This window comes from Nicotiana sylvestris, chromosome 4 (genome assembly GCF_000393655.2).
Source record: "Nicotiana sylvestris chromosome 4, ASM39365v2, whole genome shotgun sequence".
Classification (NCBI taxonomy): domain Eukaryota; kingdom Viridiplantae; phylum Streptophyta; class Magnoliopsida; order Solanales; family Solanaceae; genus Nicotiana; species Nicotiana sylvestris.
Window position 1 is genome coordinate 175,233,850 of NC_091060.1, and position 22,414 is coordinate 175,256,263.

Consider the following 22,414-nt stretch of genomic DNA (forward strand, 5'->3'; position numbering starts at 1 on the left):
ATCCATGAGGCATAACGAGCCAACTCAGAAAATCTCGCCTCATACTGAGACACAGTCATATCTCCATAGCAGAGCCACTCAAACTGTCTACGCAACTCTTCCCTTTGAGACTGCGGTATCCACTTCTCCAAGAAGAGAGTGGAGAACTCCTGCCAAGTCAACGGTGCTGCACCTGCCGGCCTATGCCACTCATACGCCTCCCACCAAGTGAAGGCCGCTCCAGTAAACTGAAATGTAGTAAAAGCCACACCGCTGGACTCAAGAATCCCTGTTATCCGAAGCATACGTTGACACTTGTCGAGAAAACCCTAGGCATCATCGCCCTGAGCACTACTGAAAGAAGGAGGCTGAAGTTTACTGAACCTCTCGAGACAATGTTGCTCATCGTCTGTCATAACTGGAACCCTGTACTCCTGAACAGGTACCACTGGCTAAGCTGGAGGTGCCTCTGGAGTCTGTAATCCCTGCACTACCTGCTCAGGTATGCGAGCAGCGGGGGTCTGATTGCCTCCCCCGGCCTACGAAGTAGCTGCTGTTGTGGTGGCTGAAACTGCCTGAGCCAGTCTTGTGCAAACTGATAAGATCTGTGTCAAGGCCTCCTGAAGACCTGGAACCACTATAGGCACAACTGGTGCCTGAACTGGTGTTGCTGGAGCATCCATAGCTGGAGCCTGATCCGGAGCCGGGGCAGCTGGTGGGTCAACAGGTGCTTCCCTCGCTGCTCTGCCTATGCCACATCCATGACCGCGTCCACAACCTCTGGTGGCCTCAGTGGATGGCACTGGTGGTCATCCACCTCGTCCGGTAGCGCGAGTCCTCGCCATCTGCGAGAGAATCGAATAATAGAAGTTTAGCATTCGGATCAACAAGTTCGCACGATAGGAGTTTCAAGAATGTGGAATTTTCCTAACAGGTTCTGCAGCCTCCCGAGGATAAGTACAGACGTCTCCGTACCGATCCGCGAGACTCTACTAAACCGGCTCAAGACTCGCGAGACCTAGTAACCTAGGCTCTGATACTAACTTGTCACGACCCCAATCCCCGGTCGTGATAGCGCCCAACACGATGCTAGGCAAGCCCGACCAATTCGTCACTCACAATCCCTTATGTAGAACTCAATACCAATTAATAGGATTTAATGCCAAATTAACATGATTATAACTCGGTAGTAATAGATAAATAGTACGGAAAATCCATAAAATATCAATATAAATCCCCACCGATCTGGTGTCACGAGCCGAGAGCCTCTATTACTAGTATGTGTAGGAACCTATACATAGAGTTGTCTAGAATGCGGAAAACAAAGAGGATAAGGGGAGAAATCGGGTCCTGCGGACGCCATGCAGCTACCTCGATGATTCCGGAATAAACTGAACAGCAGCAGAAAGCCCAAACTATGCCTCCGGGATACCTCTATCTGCACACATGGTGCAGGGAGTAAAGCGAGTACTCCAACTCAGTGAGTAATAGCAATAAATAATGACTGACGGAAAGAAAACTCGTAAAAACACTACGCAGTTCTATATTTAAACAGTGAGAATATCAAAAACAGCAACTGAATGAAGAAGTCAGTTAAAAGTCCTTTAAACCAGTATTCATTTCATTTACTCCTCACGATAACCGAATTCATATTTGTACCACAGAGTATACTGCTGCGGCGCGCATCCCGATCCATATATACATATATATACTGCTGCGACGTGCAGTCCGATCCGCATAAATATATATACTACTGCAGCGTGCAACCCGATCTATATATATATATATATATATCTACTGTTGCGGCGTGCATCCCGATCCAAGAATAGTTGACTGCGCTCACTGGGGGTGTGCAGACTCTAGAGGGGCTCTTTTAGCCCAAGCGTTGTACTACTGCGGCGTGCAGTCCGATCCAAATAATATACTACTACGACGTGCAGTCCGATCCATATAATATACTACTGCGGCGTGCAGTCCGATCCATATAATATACTACTGCGGCGTGTAGTCCGATCCATATAATATACTATTGCGGCGTGTAGTCCGATCCATATAATATACTACTGCGGCGTGCAGTTCGATCCGCGTAAATATATATACTGTTGCGGCATGCATCCCGGTCCATAGCATGTCAAATACCCTCACCATGGGGTTCTCGACCCCTCTCAGTCGATATAGACTTGGCCTCTCGGACGCACTAAGATAAGACGGGAATCTCAACCCACACGTTACTCACATTAGGATTTAACAATTTCTAAAGCTGGTTCATATTATGTTTATCAGTTAAGAACATGACTGAAGGTATGATTTCGACAAGAAAGGTGAGGTGAACCAATACAATGCCCCCTAAGGGTTCTACAGATCGGCACAAGGCCCCAAACATGACAGCTAGCCCATAATGTAATGATATTAATTAAGTCTCAGTCAAAAAGTACAGCAAAGTCATCAAACGGGATGGACCGAGTCCAAATCCCCAGTTGTAACAGACCCCACGCTTATCATACAACGTGTGTCTCATCTCAACATAGCACCACGTTGTGCAAATCCGGGGTTTCAAACCCTCAGAACATCATTTATAACCATTACTCACCTCGAACTGGCTAATTCTCTAGCTCGCGACGCCTTTGCCCCTCAAATCGGCCTCCACGCACGTCGAATCTAACCAAAATCAGAGCGAATACATCACAATATGCTAAGGGAACAATACCCAATCGAAAACAATCGAAAAATATCAAGAATCACGAAGTTGGCAAAAATACGAGCCCCGGGACCATGTCTTGAAACTCAGAAATTTTTACGTCATCGGGTTCCTTATCTCGCCACGAGTCTATACATACAAAAATCTCTCAAATCGGACCACAAATGGCCCTCAAATCCCAAATTTAGAATTTCAATTTCAAGCCCTAATTTCTTACAATTTGGCTATATTTTCATGAATTTCGAAGATGATTTCACAATATAATCATGTATTTAGTTCATAGGACTTACCTCCAATCACTTCCCTCCAAAACCCGTTCAATTCCCGTCCAAAAGCTCTCAAGGTTGCTCAAAAATGGTGGAAAAATGGGTTGGGTTAGCGGATAAAATGTTTTAACATTCTGCCCAGATCACTGTAGCTCCTTCTATGCGATCGCATTAGAGCCCATGCGATCGCATAACACAAATATTTTGCCCCCCAGATTTAGCCCTATGCGATCGCATAGGCCTCCCTGCGATCGCATAGGCCTCCATGCGATCGCATAGCATAGGGTCTTTACCCTGTGCGATCACATGCCTTCCACCGCGATCGCATAGCACAACTAAACAGCCCCTCGAATTCCTTCTATGCGATCGCATGACACCCTCTGCGATCGCATAGAACAAAAATTCTCTGCAATATTTCTGCTGCATTTTACAACTCCAAACTTCCCATAAACCATCCAAAATCGCCCCGAGACCCCCGGGACCTCAACCAAAAGTGTCAACCCGTCCTAAAACATCATTCAAATTTGTTCCAATCATCAAAACACCACAAACAACACCAAAACCATCAAATTACATCCTATTCAAGCCTAAATTTCTTAAAAACTTCCGAAATACGCATTTGATCAAAAACCCGACCAAAACACCTCTGAATGATCTAAAATTTTGCACACACATCCAAAATCACCTAACGAAGCTACTGCGACTATTGGAATTCCATTCCGACCCCCGTATCAAAATCTCACCTACCAATAGGAATTTGCCAAAATACTAACTTCGCCAATTCAAGCCTAATTCTACTCCGGACCTCCAAAATCAATTCCGATCATACTCCTAAGCCACATATCAACCCCCGAAGCTAACCAAATCACCGAAAATCACATCTGAGCCCTTTAACTCAATAGTCAACATCCAGTTGACTTTTCCAAAACAAGCCTTCCTTAAAGAGACTAAGTGTCTCATTTCCTATCAAAACCAATCCGATTTAACTCTAACACACTGAATACCGATAACAAAACATGAAGAAGCAATAAATGGGGGAAACGGGGCAGTAACTCACGTGATGACGGGCCGGGTCGTCACAATTTTTTGGTATTTTTAGAGATTAAAAATGACTACAAAACATTAATGAAACTATTTTTGTGTAATTTTCATTTACTTGTAATAAAATAAAGTGAAAGATTCAAAATTAGTTAAAATAACGCTATTAGGCCTAAATTAAATATTTACATGCTAAAATATAAAAAATCTTGGGGAGGGTCAAAAATCACATATCTACAAGCATACCCGACAGGTCTGAAGGGAAAACATCAGGAAACTCATGAACAACGGGCACAGAATCAATAGAAGGGACCTCAGCACTAGAATCACGAACATATGCCAAATAGGCCAAACACCTTTTCTCGACCATACGCCGAGCCTTCACATACGAAATAACACTGCGGGTAGAATGACCAAAAGTCCCTTTCTACTCTAAACGAGGCAAATCCGGTAAGGCTAAGGTCACAGTCTTTGCACGACAGTTCAAGATAGAGTGGTAAGGTGATAACCAGTCCATCCCCAATATAACATCGAAATCGACCATGTCTAGAAACAACAAATCCACGAGAGTCTCAAGACTCCCAATCACCACAATACAAGACCGATGGACTCAATTGACCATAATAGAATCACCCACCGGTGTAGACACATAAACAGGAATACTCAATGATTCACTAGGCATGACTAGGTACGGTGCAAAATAAGATGACACATACGAATACGTAGACCCTAGATCAAATAGCACTGAAACATCGCTATCACAAACCAGAATGGTACCTGTAATGACTGCATCTAAAGCCTCAGCCTCGGGCCTAGCTGGAAGGGTGTAACATCGGGGCTGGGCCCCACCACCCTGAACTACCTCTCTGGGACGGCCTGCTACTAGCTGGCCTCCACCTCTGGCAGCCTGAGCTCCACCTCTAGGACCTCTACCTCCACCTCTAGCACCTCTACCCCCACCTCTAACTGGTTGGGCGGGCTGTGGAACACATAGTGCCTATACCATAGCACGAGAACCCTGATGCTGAGAGCTACCCGGTGCTCGAGGGCAAAACCTGGCAATGTGACCCGAATCACCACAAGTGTAACAAGCCCTTGGCCGCTAAGACTGCTGGCCTTGTCGACCTGAATAACCACCTCGGAAACTCTGATGCGGCGGTGCACTAATGGGAGCTAGTAGTGCACTGTAAGGCTGCTGATCAGAATAATGTGTCTGAGAACCACGACCACCTGAAGTACCATGTGAGACCTGGAGAGCTGACTGAAAGGGCCTAGGAGGATGGCCTCTACCATATGAATCTCTGCCTCCAGACGAGGTACCACTGAATCTATATGAATGATGGGGCCTCTTATCTGACCCATGACCACCTCCCTGTGACAGAACTATCTCAAATCTGTGGGCCACATTGGTCGCCTCCTGAAAGGTGATCTTGTTTCCGGCCTCCTTGGCCATCTGAAGATGAATCGGCTAAATAAGACCATCAGTAAACCTCCTCACCCTCTCTCTCTTGGTGGGAAGTATGGCAAGAGCATGGCGAGCTAGATTGATAAACCTGGTCTCATACTGGGTGACCGTCATGGAACCCTGCCGGAGGCGCTCAAACTGCCTCCGATAGGCCTCTCTCTGAGTAACGGGGAGAAACTTCTCCAGAAATAACACTGTTAACTGCTCCCATGTCAAAGATGGCGACCCAGTTGGCCTGGCTAAGCAATAATCCCTCCACCAAGTCTTGGTGGATCCCGACAGACGAAAGGTAGCAAAATCAACTCCATTGGTCTCAACGATCCCCATGTTCCGAAGAACTTCGTGACAACTATCTAGATAATCCTGGGGATCCTCAGTAGATGCATCGCTGAATGTAGAAGTGACGAGCTTGGCGAACCTATCCAGCCTTCACAAAGTATCGGCGGACATAGCCACTCCATCACCGGTCTGAGCTACTACACCCGGGTGAACTGCTCCAGCTGGCTGAACCGCTGGAATCTGAATCTGGGGAGCCACCTGCTCCGGAGTATGAGTAGCAGGAGTCTGAGCCCCTCCTCCAGCCTGAGAAGTGGCTGGTGCTACAGGAAGAAAACCTGCTCGGGTGACACTCTCCATGAGGCCCACCAATCGGACCAGAGCATCCTGAAGAACTGGGGTGACAATGAACCCCTCTGGGACCTGAGCTGGGCCCACTGGAACTACTGGGGTCGGAACCTCCTCCTCAAAATCAACCTGAGGATCCGCCACTGGTGCTGCTGCTCGGGGCTGAGCTCTGCCCCTACCTCTGCCTCTTGCACGACCTCGGCCTCTACCCTCTGCCCCTAGTGGAAGCTATTGCTGGGGGCTCGGGCTGCTGAGTGGTAGATGAGGAAGCGTGTGTTCTCGACATCTGTGAAAGAATAGAGTAGAAATCCAATTAGCACTGAGAAACAAATCCGCACGACAAGAAAGAACAAATGTGAAATTTTTCCTAACTCTGTATCCTTTGGGAGATAAATATGGACGTCTTTGTACCGATCCCTCAGACTCTATAAGCTTGTCTGTGAACTGTGAGACCTATGTAACCTAGAGCTCTGATACCAACTTGTCACGACCCGAATTTTTCACACTCAGGAGTCGTGATGGCGCCTACTAATGAGAGTTAGGCAAGCCAATCCTTAACTACCTTTTTCATTAACAATTTTTTTTTTCAATTACCAGCGATAATATGAAAACAACAGAATTAAATAAATAAGCGAAAGTCAACAGTTTTTATAACTCAAGACTACGTCTATTACAAATTTCAAAACCTCAATACACAAAACCTGGTATCACATTGTCACAGACTGTCTAAGAGTCACTACAAATAAGGCCTGAAGAAAAAACAATAAACTGTTCCTGAACGAAAGAAAATGAAACAGGGAATAGAGATAGAGGGAGAATCCAAGGCCCGCGAACGCCTGCAGGTCTACCTTGGGTCTCCGGGTGGACTGAAGGAAGCCCTCCAACTACTGTCTGTAAGCTACTCCGAGATCTGCACATAGTGCAGAGTGTAGTATCAGCACAACCGACCCCATGTGATGGTAAGTGTCTAGCCTAACCTCGTTGAAGTAGTGACGAGGCTAGGACCAGACTACCAAATAAACCTGTGCAATTAAAATATATACAGCGGAAAGAAAAATGCAGAAATAACCAGTAAATATGGGAAGGGGAAACATGTTGTGGGGGAAATAATGTTTCCGAATAGAAAACATCAGGTAAGGAAAGTAACAACATAACTAGAGTATCATCAAGAATGAGAAATCAACAATTTGCACGGCATCACCCTTCGTGCTTTTACTCTTGTTCTCACCAAATCAATCATATAATAACAACGTACACAACATCACCCTTCGTGCTTTTACTCTTGTCTTCACCAAACAATATTTTATAACAAAAGTGTACACGACATCACCCTTTGTGCTTTTACTATCTTTCCTCACCATATAGTCAATGATAATCGGTACGGAATGGTACATCGTACGGCATGGCATCACCTTTCATGCTTTACACTCTTTCCTCACCATAGCAAACAATGCACGACATAACCCTTCGTGCTTTAACGCTCATCCTCACCCAAACAACAATCACAAACAAAGGGGAAATGAAGTAAACAAATAACAATAGAAATCCCAGAAAAGGGAACATAATTAAACAGTTAAATCCCGGCAAGGGAACAATATCAATAATCTCAGCATCCCGGCAAGGGAGATAATCAACAAAGCAACAAACATCCCGACAAGGGAATAATTTAATAACTCTTTCTCTTTCTTTCACTTTTACTTCATAACTCACTTTACCATTTGAGCCAATGCTCCAAAGAGTTCAATCATCTCATATACTTTTACACTTTGTAATATAACTCGAGCCAATGCTCCTCGAAGTTCAAAGGTCATACTTTTTTCACAAGTTTTTCACAACATAAAGAAATCATCACTAAGGCATGAAAGACACAACAAAATTAGGATATTCACAACATAAAACTCACGGTCATGCTAGACACCAACGTATAGATACTCGTCACCATGCCTATACGTCGTACTCAACAATTATCACATAGCAAATAGGTCTCAACTCCTAATCCCTCAAGCTAAGGTTAGACCAAACACTTACCTCAAACTTCCACGACTAATTTAATCCTCAATTACCGCTTTTCCTCTCGAATTCAGCTCCAAATTGATTGTATCTATACAAAAATGACTTCATAACATCAATAAATGCTAAATAATTCGAATCTGATGCCTAATTATAGCTTCCCAAGTATTCTTCCCAAAATCTCAAAAATCGACCCTGGGTCCACTTGGTCAAAACACTAGGTTCGAGCCAAAATTCGATAACCCATTCATCCACGAGGCCTAAATCACAATTAATTAAAAAGCCCTAACTCTACCCAATTCCCTAATTTCTACCTTTAATTACATGTTTTAGGCCTAGAAATTCAATAGATGTTGATAAAAATGGAAGGAAATAAGTTAAATATTACTAACTCAAGAGTTTATGGTGAAAGGATGCTTCAAAAGTCGCCCTAGAACTTTGGAGAAGAAAGAGTTTGTGAAATTTTGGTGAAATCCCGTAATGGTTTCTATTTTGGGACTTTAAAATAACTGGGCAAAATCCTTCTTCGCGATAAGCTCAACGTGTTCACGATGAGTCAGGTCTGAAGACCTTCGCATTTGTGACACTAGGCTCGCATTCGCGATGCTTTAGCACCCGAGCCCTCGCATTCGCGGGCCAATGGCCGCGTTCGTGTAGAACAAACTGGTGGCCCCTCCCCTGAACCCTACGCGTTCGCGAGTGGAAGGAAGCGTTTGCGAAGGGTCTCCCCCCTGAACTTCTCGTTCGCGTCTCAACCTCCGCATTCGCGAAGAAGAAACTGGGCACCTGGGATCTTTGCCTTACGCGTTCGCGAGTGAGACCACGTGAACGCGAAGAACAAAATCCATAGGTACAACAGCAGAAAATCTGCAACACTTCTAAAACCAAAAACCATTCCGAAACACTCTCAAGCCCTCGGGCTCTTAACCAAACACAGGCACTAACTCAACAACATCATACAAACTTATCCGTGCGATCAAATCACCTAAATAACCTCAAAATCAAGGAATCAAACCTCAAAATCAAGAATTTTTCCTCAAACTTCATCAAGTTTCCAATTTAGAAATTTAAGTGCGAAACACGTCAAACGACGTCCGATTTCAACCAAATTTTACAGGAAGAACTTAAAACATATATAAGACTTGTATCAGGTGCCAGAACCAAAATACGGGCCCGATACCATCACTTTCTAAGCAGATTTCATTTCTAGTTTCCTTTAACATTTTCAGAAAATAATTTTACTTAAATTTATTTCTCGGGCTTGGGACCTCAGAATTCGATTCCGGACATATGCCCACGTCCCATACTTTCTTACGGACCCTCCGGGACCATCAAACCATGAGCCCGAGTCCGTTATGTTGACCAAAGTCAAACTTATTTATTTTAACAGCAAAACTTAGTATTTTTCACAAAATTTCATATTTAAGCTTTCCGGCTACGCGCCTGGACTGCGCACGCAAATTGAGACGACTCTAAATGAGGTTTTCAAGGCCTAGGAAGCACAGAATGGATAAGAAAACAGGTGATGACCCCTTTGGGTCGTCAGAAACAATAATTAGTTTAGGTAAGTTATATATGCACAATTATAGTGAAAAATGATTACCTGTTTGGAACTGACCATTCGTTATATCACGCAAAAGTAGGATTAATTTTCTTCATTTTCGATTCTGCTCCATCTGCAATTTGTGGGACCAACACCTTGTAGAAGAAATAGCGAAAGATAAAACAATTACCGAATAGTTCGTTCTTATCAACATCAAGTTGATTTATCAAATGCTCACAAATGTTTAAAAGTTGATGATATTCAAACTAAACTGCAGAACATTAATTTCAACCACACCTGTCCTATGAGAAAACATCAGTTTCAATATATGTTTGTTGATCTTAAATTTTATATCGTTTGGTCCAACTACAAAATTCTTCATAACATACAATCTCATTTCATGTATGTTTCTTTCAGAGATACGTATAACGGACCATCCAACAATTTCATAAATTCGATCTCCCTAAAAAAATAAAGAAACTTAAGTTAGTAACAGGTCATGTTATATAAAGATTATGCATTATTCTGTTCGTATAAACCCACAGCATACTAATGCATTAATAGGCATGAGTATATTATCGCTAATAGTAAAACTTGATGACACATTGTATTACTAAACATGCATCAACAACAAATAATTTTTTTATCTTGGCATCATGGACAAAATTTGATCATAACTCTCTGACTAATGGCTTAGCCGTTTGAATTCAAAATCTGCTAAGAAGAAAAAAATTCTTTTCTGTTATGCATTAAGCGTAAAAGTTGTACAAACTAACATAAGAAAACAATAGTTAATACCAAATTATAAAAGTAAAAACTCACAAAATCAGCAAATTTCATTGAATATGCAAAGAAATACAAATAAACTCGTCTGTAAATTAAAATCTTGAGGTATTATGTATTCAATCACATATGCAGATTTCTTACATAAAATCATAAAGGAAAATAGATTTTCAATGATAAATTTATATTGCCTAACACCAGTTCAAATTGTAAATGAAACCATAATAAATTTCTATATATCTAGATCCTAACAAAATCATAATTAATGTGGATTAAATATACGCATAAGTTAAAGAAAATACAAAACAACTCGAATATCCACATTACATGGTAATGGAAAAGTTTAATAGCACTCAAAAATGTATCCACCTTTTTATCCTTGATAAGTAATTCAAGGGGCAGTCTAATTTATCACGATATGGAACGTGTCATATCTAACAACTTCAACTCATTTTGATACTCGACATTTCACTAAAATAGTTAATGGTTGCAACCATATTTTGTAGTTTCTAATTGATTGTAGGTTTGTTTATAATGAACTTTACGTAAGGTATTTTGTAGTAGGTCATATGATTAATATATTAAAAACTATAAGCAGCAAAACCCTAATTAAAAGAGATTCTTAATAGTATTTCCTTATAAAGATCAGTGCCAGCTCTAATATGCAATATATAAAAAATAATTATTAAGTAAATACACAATTTTGGAGGTTTTGCAAAAGGAAAAAAATATTTAATACTAATTTCTTAGATAAATGAGCGACATCTCTAATATGAAATTCATTATAAAAAAAATCAATTATTAAGTAAATACACAAATCAAGAAAATGTTCAAAAGGAAAAAGTATTAATTTTATTTCCTTATATAATCAGTCATAGTTCTAATATACCATTTATAAAAAGTATTCAATTATTAATCAGGGAAACATTCTAGAGAATGTTTCTTCAAAAGGAAAAGATATTTAGTAATATTTTTTTGTATTAATCGATGACAACACTTTATGCATTTTATAAATTTTGTTTTAATTATTAATTCGATTAGATAAACAATTCTGGAGAATGTTCAAAAGGAAAAGGTATTGAATATTATTTCCTTATATAACTCGGTGACAGCTCCAGCAATTCTTTAACAAAAATATCAATTAGTAATTAGATACAAAATTCTAGAGAATGTACCTTCAAAAGGAAAAGATATTTAGTACTATTTAGTTATACAATTGGTGATACTTTATGCAATTCAAAAAATCTAATTATTAATTTGATACAAAAGAATATCAATTAATAACTTTTATTAATGTTATACAAATAGAATCCAACAAATTAAAGAATTATTATTTCAACTTAAAATTAATGTGTAAGATACAAAATTAAATTTAATTGATTCTTTCTTAAAAAAGGATACCTACCATAACTGAATTATACACAAAATTTAATTAAAGATACTTATAGTAATGTATATTGTACATAAATAATATCATATTCAAAGCTTGTACTAAATAAAGAATTATTATTTCAACTTAAAATAAGATACAAAACAAAAATTTAATTGATTTTTTCTCAAAAAAGGATACCGACCATAACTGAATTATACACAAAAATTTAATTAAACATACCTACAATAATGTATATTGTACCTAAATAAGATCAGATACAAAGCTTATTTGGTTATACACAAAACATCCTCTAGATACAAAATTATAAAGAATCTAAAAACAAAAAAGGAAACGATATTTAGTACTATTTAGTAACAATTGGGTGACACTTTATGCAATTCAAAAAATTCAATTATTAATTAGATACAAAAAAATATCAATTAATAACTTTTATTAATGTTATACAAATAGAATCCAACAAATTAAAGCTGAGATTAGCGGTGGATTTCCATTAATTATAAAGCTTGATCAATTAGCGGTGGATTTCCATTAGTTATAAATATGTATATATAAATATAGATATATAGATCAGATTTATCTAATATCTATTTAGATTATGTATAAAATTTATTAAAATACTTCAATTAATTATGTTTCCATTTATAGTTTCTAATTATTAATGTTGTCTTAAAATTGCCAAGTGGCTTCTTTTTAGCTTGTCACTTGGCTTAACCACATGTTTCACTACTCTCCTTTTAATATAATATAGATATAGATTTTAACTCACTCCAAAGTATAAATAGTCATATGTTTTTTCCATTTACATCTTTTTATAATTTTTATTTTGTTTCTATTATCGCTTTTTAATTAATTTTTCACCTCCATATTTCTAGTTAATATATAAGAAAATCTATGAGTGAATCAATATATAGATATAAAATACAAATGTAGATGTATATAAATATAAATATAGATGTAGATACTAATATACATATAAATATAAATATAGATATATAGATTAGATTTGTCTAAGATCTATTTAGATTATGTATAAGATTCAACTACTTTCATTAATTATGTTTCCATTTACAATTTCTAATTATTAATGTTGTCTTTAAATTGCCAAGTGACTTCTTTTTAGCTTGCCACTTGACTTAACCACAATGCATACTACCCTCCTTTTAATATAATATAGATATAGATTATAAAAATGTATCTTCAATGTTCAATTAAATCCAACATTCTCTATTTTCCTTCACATAAACTTTTTCTTTGACCATATTTTAAAAATATTCTAAATTATTAATTATTGTATATTTGATATACTTTAGCCAGCATACTTCACAATTCGAATCTAATTTGAGAAATGGAAAGAAATAATAAAAGAGAATAACTTATTACTGAGAAAGTATATTTTTCCACAAAATGGAAAGAAATAATAAAAGAATTACTCCATTAAGTTGACGAAGAAAGGGGAAGAAAAAAAAGGTTTTATAGTGGATTGCTAGTCGTATAAGCAATATTCTTCGTTTAAATCCTTACATATATTTCATCATTAATTTATTCAAATATAGCTGTTCAAACTTACCATCATTATATAGTGTTAAAGATTCTCAACTGCATTAACTCTCTGTTTCAACATCATCATTTATTGTTCTCTTCCCTCTTCTTTTTTTCTCCGTCACACGTTCCTTTTGATCTCACTGTTAATTATGTCGGTCACCGTTAGCTCGCCGGCCGGCCGATCTTTCCATATTTCACGATCACATACTAAAATGGTATCTAAGCCACGTGTCATAATGGCTGCCGTCCGATCTGGTGTTAGTTTAGGGGTAGTACCAATATTGACTAAGTTGCAGAAAGACTGTGCTACTCCACTTCCTGTTTTGCGCCACGTGGCTGATGCCATGGCCGTTGATATGCGGGCTGGACTTGCCGTCGACGGTGGCAGTGATCTGAAGATGATCCTTAGTTATGTTGACACTTTACCAACTGGGTACGCTACTATATTTTTCTTGTTTGTTGACTGTTTTGTGTTCTTATTTGGGTTAATTTAACATATGATTACTGAATTTTATCGTTATATATATATGAATATATATTTTTTATCACATTAAAGTAGCTAAATTTGATCCATAAGAAGTTTTAGTGACTTTACTGTAAAGTTCAAAGTTCAGTTATTTTAAGGTGACAAAAAATATTTATGAGATTTCATTGCTAAAATGGATTAATGCGACAAAAAATAGTTAGTGATTTGACTGTCATAGTAGAAATCATACAATGAAATTTACCTTCTTTTTGTTGTCAACTATAGTGTTTAACTTTGCCGGTATTGTCTTTTATCTATTTCCTGTCATATTTATTTTCCAGTATTTCCACTAATTTAATTTAAAGGCAATTCTCCTCCCTATCTTTCTGAGCCGAGGTCTATTGGAAACAACATCTCTACCTTCCCTACCTTCACTAAGTAGAAGTAAGCTATGCGTACACACTAGTCTTCCCGGACCCCACATGTGTGAATATGTGTATGTTGTTGCTGTTAATTTGAAGGCAAATTCTTAGAAAGTAAAGATTTAAAGAATTAAGCTTTCTCCTAGTTTACATTGCTTCACTTGTTTGATTGTTAGGCTAGTTTATATAATGCCAAATTTTATGATTTCTCAAGGAATGAGAAAGGTTTGTTCTATGCATTGGACCTTGGTGGTACAAATTTCCGAGTGTTAAGGGTGCAGTTAGGTGGTAAAGAAGAGCGCGTAATCGCCACTGAGTTTGAGCAAGTCTCTATACCTCAAGAATTGATGTTTGCCACCTCTGAGGTTGGTTAGTTTTTCTTGTTAAAATGCAACTTGACCAGTACGGTCTTTTTTGTTCTTGTCTTTATATGTGCATTGATTTATTACAGGAGCTGTTTGATTTCATAGCTTCTGAGCTAGGCAAATTTTCACAAAGTGAAGGCGGTAAGTTCGAGATGCAACAAGGAAGGACTAGGGAAATAGGATTCACATTTTCCTTCCCAGTGAAGCAGACTTCAGTTAAATCTGGCATCCTAATCAAGTGGACAAAGGGGTTTGCAGTCTCTGGAACTGTTAGTATTTCTTGATTTTCTCATTTGTTTGAAGCAGTGGCAGATTATAGACATCTTGCTAATTTGGCCTATATGTACAGTTACAAATATTTTGTGCTTAGTGGCCGGTTATGGCATGAGTAAATATTTTATTTCAGATGGTTGCCACCAACTGAGGAGTTGGGAATTTTAAGACGGCAATTATGAAAATAAGGGAATGAATGTCAGCATGTTAACCCCTAAGCTTCCTGTTGGAAATCCAATGAGCTTAAAATGAAAACTTTCTTATCAATGCTGCGTTAATTCAGTTTCAGTAATCAATTTCCAGCACTAACAAGACTTCCAACCACTATTTTTGCGTTCTTTGAATTAAGCACTGGAATGATCTATTTCCTAAATTTCTGTAGTTCCATCCTCGGTGAACTGAGCATTCGAGACTTAAAGTCACTCTGCTTTCTTGTCAAAGAGTGTTTCATACATTGAGTTAATTGTTTTCCAGATATAACAGTCTTAGTGAAGTACTTATTACAGTGTGATGACTGATTAGTAAGTAAATTAGAGAGATCAAATTGGGGAATACTGGCTTCCCAGTATTATTGGAGATTAGAAAATACAATCTTGCAAAACTGTCAAATGAACTAGTAGCGATGAGTTCCTTAGCATTGGCTTTTAACTTAGTCTCGCTTCTCTCTTACCGTTATCATTTTTATTGCACTTGCGGATTACTCTTTGATTCCTGCATAATGTGGAACAGGCAGGAAAAGATGTTGTTGCTTGTTTAAATGAAGCCATGGAAAGGCGGGGATTGGGTATGCAAGTCTCTGCCCTGGTAAGTTCTACTCTACTTCACGCATAATGAGAATCTATGGAGAATATCCTGGCGTGTCCTCAGTTCTCAGTTCAATGTTTGATGATTTCTGTCCATTGTCAAGTTAGGTCAATGACACTGTAGCAACACTTGCCGGAGCGAGATACTGGGACAATGATGTCATGGTTGCCGTCATTCTTGGGACTGGAACCAACGCTTGCTACGTAGAACGTGTGGATGCTATTCCTAAGCTGCCCAAAAGGATGTCCAACTCTCCAGTAACAGTAAGTATAGTCCAAAATATTCTGTTGTCAAGTTATTTTCATGAACTGCTTGCTGTTTTAGCGACCTTTGAGTTCGAGATAATATCTGATTCATGATTCTATTTTAGATTGTGAATACTGAATGGGGAGCATTTTCAAATGGCCTTCCTTTAACTGAGTTTGATAGAGAAATGGATGCCGAGAGCATTAACCCTGGTGAGCAGGCAAGTTTTATTGACTCAAAACATGGAACTTTCTTTTCTTCATATACTTGGAATCACACTGTGTTTGTTCATGATCTTATCTATTGTCATATTTCTTGATGAAGATTTTTGAGAAGACAATCTCGGGAATGTACCTTGGAGAAATTGTAAGACGGGTGCTGGTCAAAATGGCCAAGGTTGGCGGCTTATTTGGTGGCGGCTATGTTCCAGAAAAGTTAGTCACTCCATTTGTGCTGAGGTAATTACATCTGTTCTACCCGCAGTTGACGAACAAAGGTTAGGTGTGTATTAGTTGGGAATGTCAGAATTTGGAAACTATTCTCGTTATTCCATTAACAAGTTGAAACCACCCTACATTTTACGGTTATATCTACACTTTGAAAATCTGCAAAACTTTCTGTTGATTTTGATGGTCTTAAAGTTCATATCCTGAAGAACTGCTAGTTTATCAGAAATAGACACTTTGATACTATCACAGATACCTGTTATTATGCTGTATATCCTGTATTAATTGTTCTGATCATTTCCTGCTTGTTCTCACTCGGTCTAATCTGCATCATATAGGACACCAGATATATGTGCGATGCAGCAGGATACATCCAGAGATCTTGAAGCTGTTGAGTCTGTCCTCTATGATATAGCTGGGGTATATTCATTAGCTCTAGTCCTTTAACTTACTTTTGCTATTTGTTTATTTCTCGATTGGATAATTGTTGCCCAATAATTGATTCATGAAGAAACTATTTTTGAAGATAACATCCAAAAATAGGTTTAGCTTCTCTTTTCATGTACTTAATAAGTGTCCATAAATCCCAAGCAATGGGTCGGCTAATATAAATTCTCATAGTCCATGCCGCTCATTAGCACGCCTCTGTCCAATATTATACAAAATTTAGTTTCTCTAACACTAGAAGTTCTCTACAAGAACTTTTCCTTTCTTCATTTGATGTAAGAAACTGGCTTTCCATGTCATACAGTGTATGAAAATGTCAATATTGTACCATGAAAAAAGTGTACAAACCTTTTGATGATCAGAATTTGCTTTTAATTATTGATTTTCAGGTTAAATCTGATCTAAATGCTAGAAAAACAGTCGTGGACATTTGCGATACTATTGCAAAACGAGGGGGGCGTCTAGCTGGTGCTGGAATTGTTGGGATTCTCCAGAAAATGGAGGAGGATTCAAAAAGCGTAGTCTTCGGTAAGAGAACAGTTGTAGCAATGGATGGAGGTTTATATGAGCACTATCCTCAGTACAGAGAATACATCCAAGAAGCTGTCACAGAACTTCTTGGATCAGAAATTTCTAAAAATGTAGTGATAGAACATTCAAAAGATGGATCTGGAATTGGAGCTGCATTATTAGCTGCTGCTAACTCAAAGTATGAACATGATTATTAGGAAAATGGTAAATTTCATGTCTAAAAAATGCTGGTAAAGAGCATTTTTTTTTTTTTTTTTTGCAATTTAGAATGTACTAAGAAGGTAGGGGAGCCTTGGTGTAACTAGTAAAGTTGTTGTCATGTGACCAGATGGTCACGGTCTCGAGCTGTGGAAACGGCTTCTTGCAGAAATGCAGGGTAAGACTGCCTACGATACACCCTTGTGGTCCAGTCCTTCCCCGGACCCCGAGCATAGCGAGAGCTTCGTGCACCGGGCTGCCCTTTTAATGTACTAAGAAAGATTGATCATTGGATTTGTCATTCTTTAAGAAAAGGCTTGTTGTATTTTATGTCATTCTTGTATTCCCATAATGCAGCAGTGAAGTATTTATGTTATAAAAGCATATTTATCAGTAAATATAGAACATCTTGTTTGCTTATAAATTTTTAAGTAAGCACATTTCTGTGGTATTTGAAAATTTTCTGAGTTTAGTTTCTTAGATTGGTTGTACAACTACAATTTGGTAGTGTTAGATTGATTGTTTGCAAAGATTGAAAAGGAAATGAAATGAAAGAAAACCCTGAATCGGGTGAGATGAGAGAAGAAGAATGTTCTTATTTCATCAATGTCTAGAATGTTCTGTACAATTGAAAAAATTGCATATACTAATACAAAGTGGACCTAATATACTAATACAAAATATCAGTACAAATGAAATGGGCCAGCTATACATATTGGGCCCAGAACTACTTATCAACTATTGGGCCTATTCACATGTGCTCCATTTATCTCAACACCCCCACTTGACACCCCAAGCTTGCCGAGAAGATGATGATGAGTGGTGCTTGGAAGGGACTTAGTGAGAATGTCAACAAGTTGAGCAGAAGAATAAACATGATGTAAAGTGATGAGACCAGATTGCAGGCTATCCCGAACATAGTGGCAATCAACCTCAATGTGTTTAGTGCGTTCATGGAACACCGGATTCCTGGCGATATGCAAAGCAGCTTGGCTATCACAAAACACAGGAGCAGGACTGGAAATAACCGACCCAAGATCAGCCAGTAAGCGAACAAGCCACGAAATTTTAGCAACCATTTTGCGTAGAGCACTATACTCTGCCCCAGCAGAGGAGATAGATATAGTAGGTTGTTTCTTGCTTTTCCAAGAGATAGGGCAGCCCCCTAAGGTAATATAATACCTAGTAACAGACCTCCGAGTCTGGGCACAAGTGGCCCAATCAGAATCAGAGTAAGCCAAGAGAGAAAAATCAGTAGACTTAGGAAGGAAAATACCCAAATCAGGAGTATTCATCAGATACCTCAAAACATGCATAACAACCAGCATGTGAGGAACTTGAAGAAACTGACTAAGATGTTGGACTGAGTATGCAATATCAGGTCTTGTATGACATAAGAAATTAAGCTTGCCCACAATCCGTCTGTAAATGCTAGGATCAGAAAGGGGCTCCCCAATATCATAAGAGAGTTTGATGGAATGATCAAGAGGAGTATTGATAGGGGTGAAATGATCACAATGAAACTCTTCTAATAGAACAGATGTAAATTTGTGCTGACACATCAAGAAACCTTGGGGCTGTTGTATAATTTCCAAACCCAAGAAGTAGTGAACACAACCTAAGTTTTTGATTTTGAAAGTAGCATCCAGAAAGGCCTTAAGAGCATCCAATTCAGAAATATCATCTCCTGCCAATAGAATGTCATCTACATATACTGCTAAGACAGTCAGGGAGCCTCTAGAAGTCTTAGTGAACAATGAATAATCATTTTTGCTAGACATATAACCTCTGGAAACCAAGGCTTCAGACAATTTAGAGAACCACTGTCTTGAGGCTTGTTTGAGGCCATAGAGAGACTTCTTGAGCTTGCAAACTAGTGGAGAAGAGGAGGAAGAATGACCAGAAACCACTAGACCAGGAGGAAGCCTCATATAAACTTCTTCATGGAGATCACCATGAAGAAAAACATTGTTGATCTAGTTGATAAACAGTCCACCCCTTTTTTAGCAGCAAGAGAGAGTAGGCACTTAATAGTGGTGAATTTAACAACTGGGGAAAAAGTCTCATTGTAGTCTATCCCTTCTTTTTTGTGTGTCACCCCTTATGACTAATCTGGCTTTGTATCTTTCAATAGTGCCATCAGATTTCTGTTTAATCTTGTACACCCACTTACAAGGAATGGGTTTCTTGTGAGAAGGGAGAGGAACGATATCCCAAGTATGGTTAGCTTCAAGAGTTTGGAACTCTTTTAGCATGGCTTCTTGCCAAGCAGGATGTGAGGCAGCTTGCTGATAATATTGAGGTTCCTGCAGCTGTAGCTCAGTAGTAGAAACCTTGGAATTTGTAGAGACAGGGTTGGCAGGGAGAACAAAAGAAACAAATAGAATCTGATAAGTAGGAGGGAGGGTTGGAAACCCTAGTAGAATGCCTAACAGGCAAGGTGTGAGAAGAAGGCACATGACAGTGAGAGGAGGAGAGGTAGAGGAAGAAACATGCATAACAGGTGGTTCCTGATAGTTGGAGGAAGAAGGAGAAAGATCAGAATGAGGTGCAGTAGGTATCACAGAATTAGAATCAGGAGGAGGTGATAAGGGAGTGGTGTAAGAGAGAAAGGAATGAGGATCTTCAAAAGAATCAGAAGAAGAAGGGAAAACAGAAGAAGATGGGACAGAGGAATAGGGAAATATGTGCTCATGGAAATCTACATCTCTGGAAAAAAACACAGAATGAGTAGAGGGATTAAGCAACTTATATCCCCTTTTCCCAAAAGGGTAACCTAGGAAAACACAAGTAACAACCCTAGACTGGAATTTGTCTCTCCCAGATTTAGGGGTAGTTGCAAAACAAAGACAACCAAATGATTTTAGGTGGTCATATGCAGGAGAAGCTCCATGCAGTTTTTCAAAAGGAGTAGTATTACCCAAGACTGATGAAGGTAGTCTATTGACAATGTAAGTTGCAGTTAATACACATTCACCTCAATACTTGGTAGGGAGTTTGGATTGAAACAAAAGGGCTCTGGAAGTTTCCAAAAGATGTTTGTGTTTTCTTTCGACCACCCTATTTTGTTGTGGGGTGTGAGGTATAGTGGTTTGGTGTAAGATACCATTATCAGTAAAGAAGGATATAGCCTCTGAGCTACTACCTAATTCAAAAGCATTGTCTGACCTAAAAGATTGAACAGAAGACGGGAAATGAACTTTGACCATCATAGTGAAAGCTTTAATTACAAAAAGGGCATTGCCTTTGGAAGATAATAAATGTGTCCAGGTGACTCTAGTAAAATCATCTACCAAAGTAATGAAATATCTAAAACCGTTGTATGCGTTAGTGTGGTAGGGTCCCCATATGTCTATATGAACTAACTGGAAAGGTACAGTTGAATGAATGTGACTATTATAGGAAGGTAGTCTTTGTTGCCTAGCCATAGGACAAATAGAACATACAAATGATTGTTTAGAAGAGACTTGAGTAGATAAACATGGAATGGATTTCAGCTTATGAAATGGTATATGGCCTAATATTTGATGCCAAAATAGATCCATTTTATTGATAGTACTACATGAGTTACAAGTAGAACTGGGAAAACAAGGGATAACATTTGATGTAGAAGAATTACAAACAGTAGAACAAAAAATATTAGAAGTAAGGGAAGGGGTAACCATGTCAGGTAGCAGAAAATAGAGCCCATGAGCAGCTTTACCAATTTCCAATGGCCTCTTCAGAGAAGGGCCTTGTAGAAAATAGGAGAAACTGTTGAATATTGCTAGACCTTTCAATTGACAAAGGAGTTGATGTACTGAAATTAAATTGAATTGAAAAGAAGGAACCAAAAGAACATTGTGTAAAGTTATATCCTGCCTAAGATGTGGGGATCCAGTAGAAATAACTTTCACTTTATACTCATTTGGTAAGATGGTTAAGTAAGGAGAAGTTAGAGGTTTAATATGGTGTAAAAACTATTTGTAAGGGGTCATATGGTTTGTTGCACCTGAATCTAAAATCCAAGGAATTTTTCCTAACTGAGCAGACAAAGAATGTATAACAGAATTTACTGCAGGAAATTGATTTACAGGGAGATTGCACACACTTGCAAAGTTGGCAAAACCAATAATTTCTCCAGGAGAAGTGGACTGAGGATAACCAGAAGAAATATTTGCTTGTTGGAAGAGTGTCATGAGATGTTCATATTGCTCCTTGCTGAATCCATAAGCAGAGTCTGAAGAATTGTTGCTAGTGCTAGTAGCAATCAAGTTTCTTGGAGAAGAATCCCCCACTTGAACATATGCAGCAGACCTTTTGGACTTAGTGAACTTGAAATCAGCTGGGAAGCCATGGAGTCTATAGCATTTATCTACACTATGCCCAGGCTTCTTGCAATATTTGCAAATTACAGGAGAGGTAGGTTTCTTGGATTCAAAATTTACCCTCTGATTATATGGCCTTTTGTGGAGGAGGATATGCCAGATGAAGCAGAAAATGAGGCTGCTGAATCAGTTGAAAACCCAGGGGCTATGGACTTAGTTTCTTTTTGACTTTCATCTTGTTGTAAAAGTGAATAGGCTTTGCTGATGCTTGGATAAGGGGACATCATTAAGATGCTACTTTTGACTGTGGAATAAGACTCATTTAACCCACTGAGAAACTAAAACATGTGTTGGTCCTCAGTGAATTTAGGGAGTGCACCACATGAACATGTTGGTCTAACATAAGCAGAATTAAGCTCATCCCAGAGACTCCTCATTATGGTAAATTAGCTAGCTATATCAGATGTCCCTTGAGAGGTACTACTAATTTCCCTCTGAATTTGGATATACTTGGAACCATTTGACTGACCATACCTATCATTTATGTCTCTCCAGACTTAACTAGCAG

At 38.7% G+C, this 22,414-nt stretch overlaps 1 protein-coding gene across 1 annotated transcript; it reads left to right on the forward strand.

The window, feature by feature from the left end:
• Nucleotides 1-13,340: 13,340 nt before the first annotated feature.
• LOC104229795 (hexokinase-2, chloroplastic) lies at nucleotides 13,341-17,869 on the forward strand. The gene is made up of 9 exons (XM_070172386.1): nucleotides 13,341-13,774; nucleotides 14,444-14,594; nucleotides 14,681-14,863; nucleotides 15,597-15,671; nucleotides 15,779-15,934; nucleotides 16,042-16,137; nucleotides 16,242-16,375; nucleotides 16,702-16,783; nucleotides 17,200-17,869. Exons 1-9 carry the CDS (start codon nucleotides 13,491-13,493, stop codon nucleotides 17,536-17,538), a joined length of 1,500 nt encoding a protein of 499 aa, XP_070028487.1. The 5' UTR covers nucleotides 13,341-13,490; the 3' UTR covers nucleotides 17,539-17,869.
• Nucleotides 17,870-22,414: the final 4,545 nt, after the last annotated feature.

Excerpts from the sequence above, each read along its gene's own strand:
- LOC104229795 (XM_070172386.1), top strand. The coding sequence starts at position 13,491 with ATGTCGGTCACCGTTAGCTCGCCGGCCGGCCGATCTTTCCATATTTCA. Across the intron at positions 15,672-15,778 it reads GTATGCAAGTCTCTGCCCTG|GTCAATGACACTGTAGCAAC; the intron begins GTAAGTTCTACT and ends TTGTCAAGTTAG. Across the intron at positions 16,138-16,241 it reads GCATTAACCCTGGTGAGCAG|ATTTTTGAGAAGACAATCTC; the intron begins GCAAGTTTTATT and ends TTCTTGATGAAG.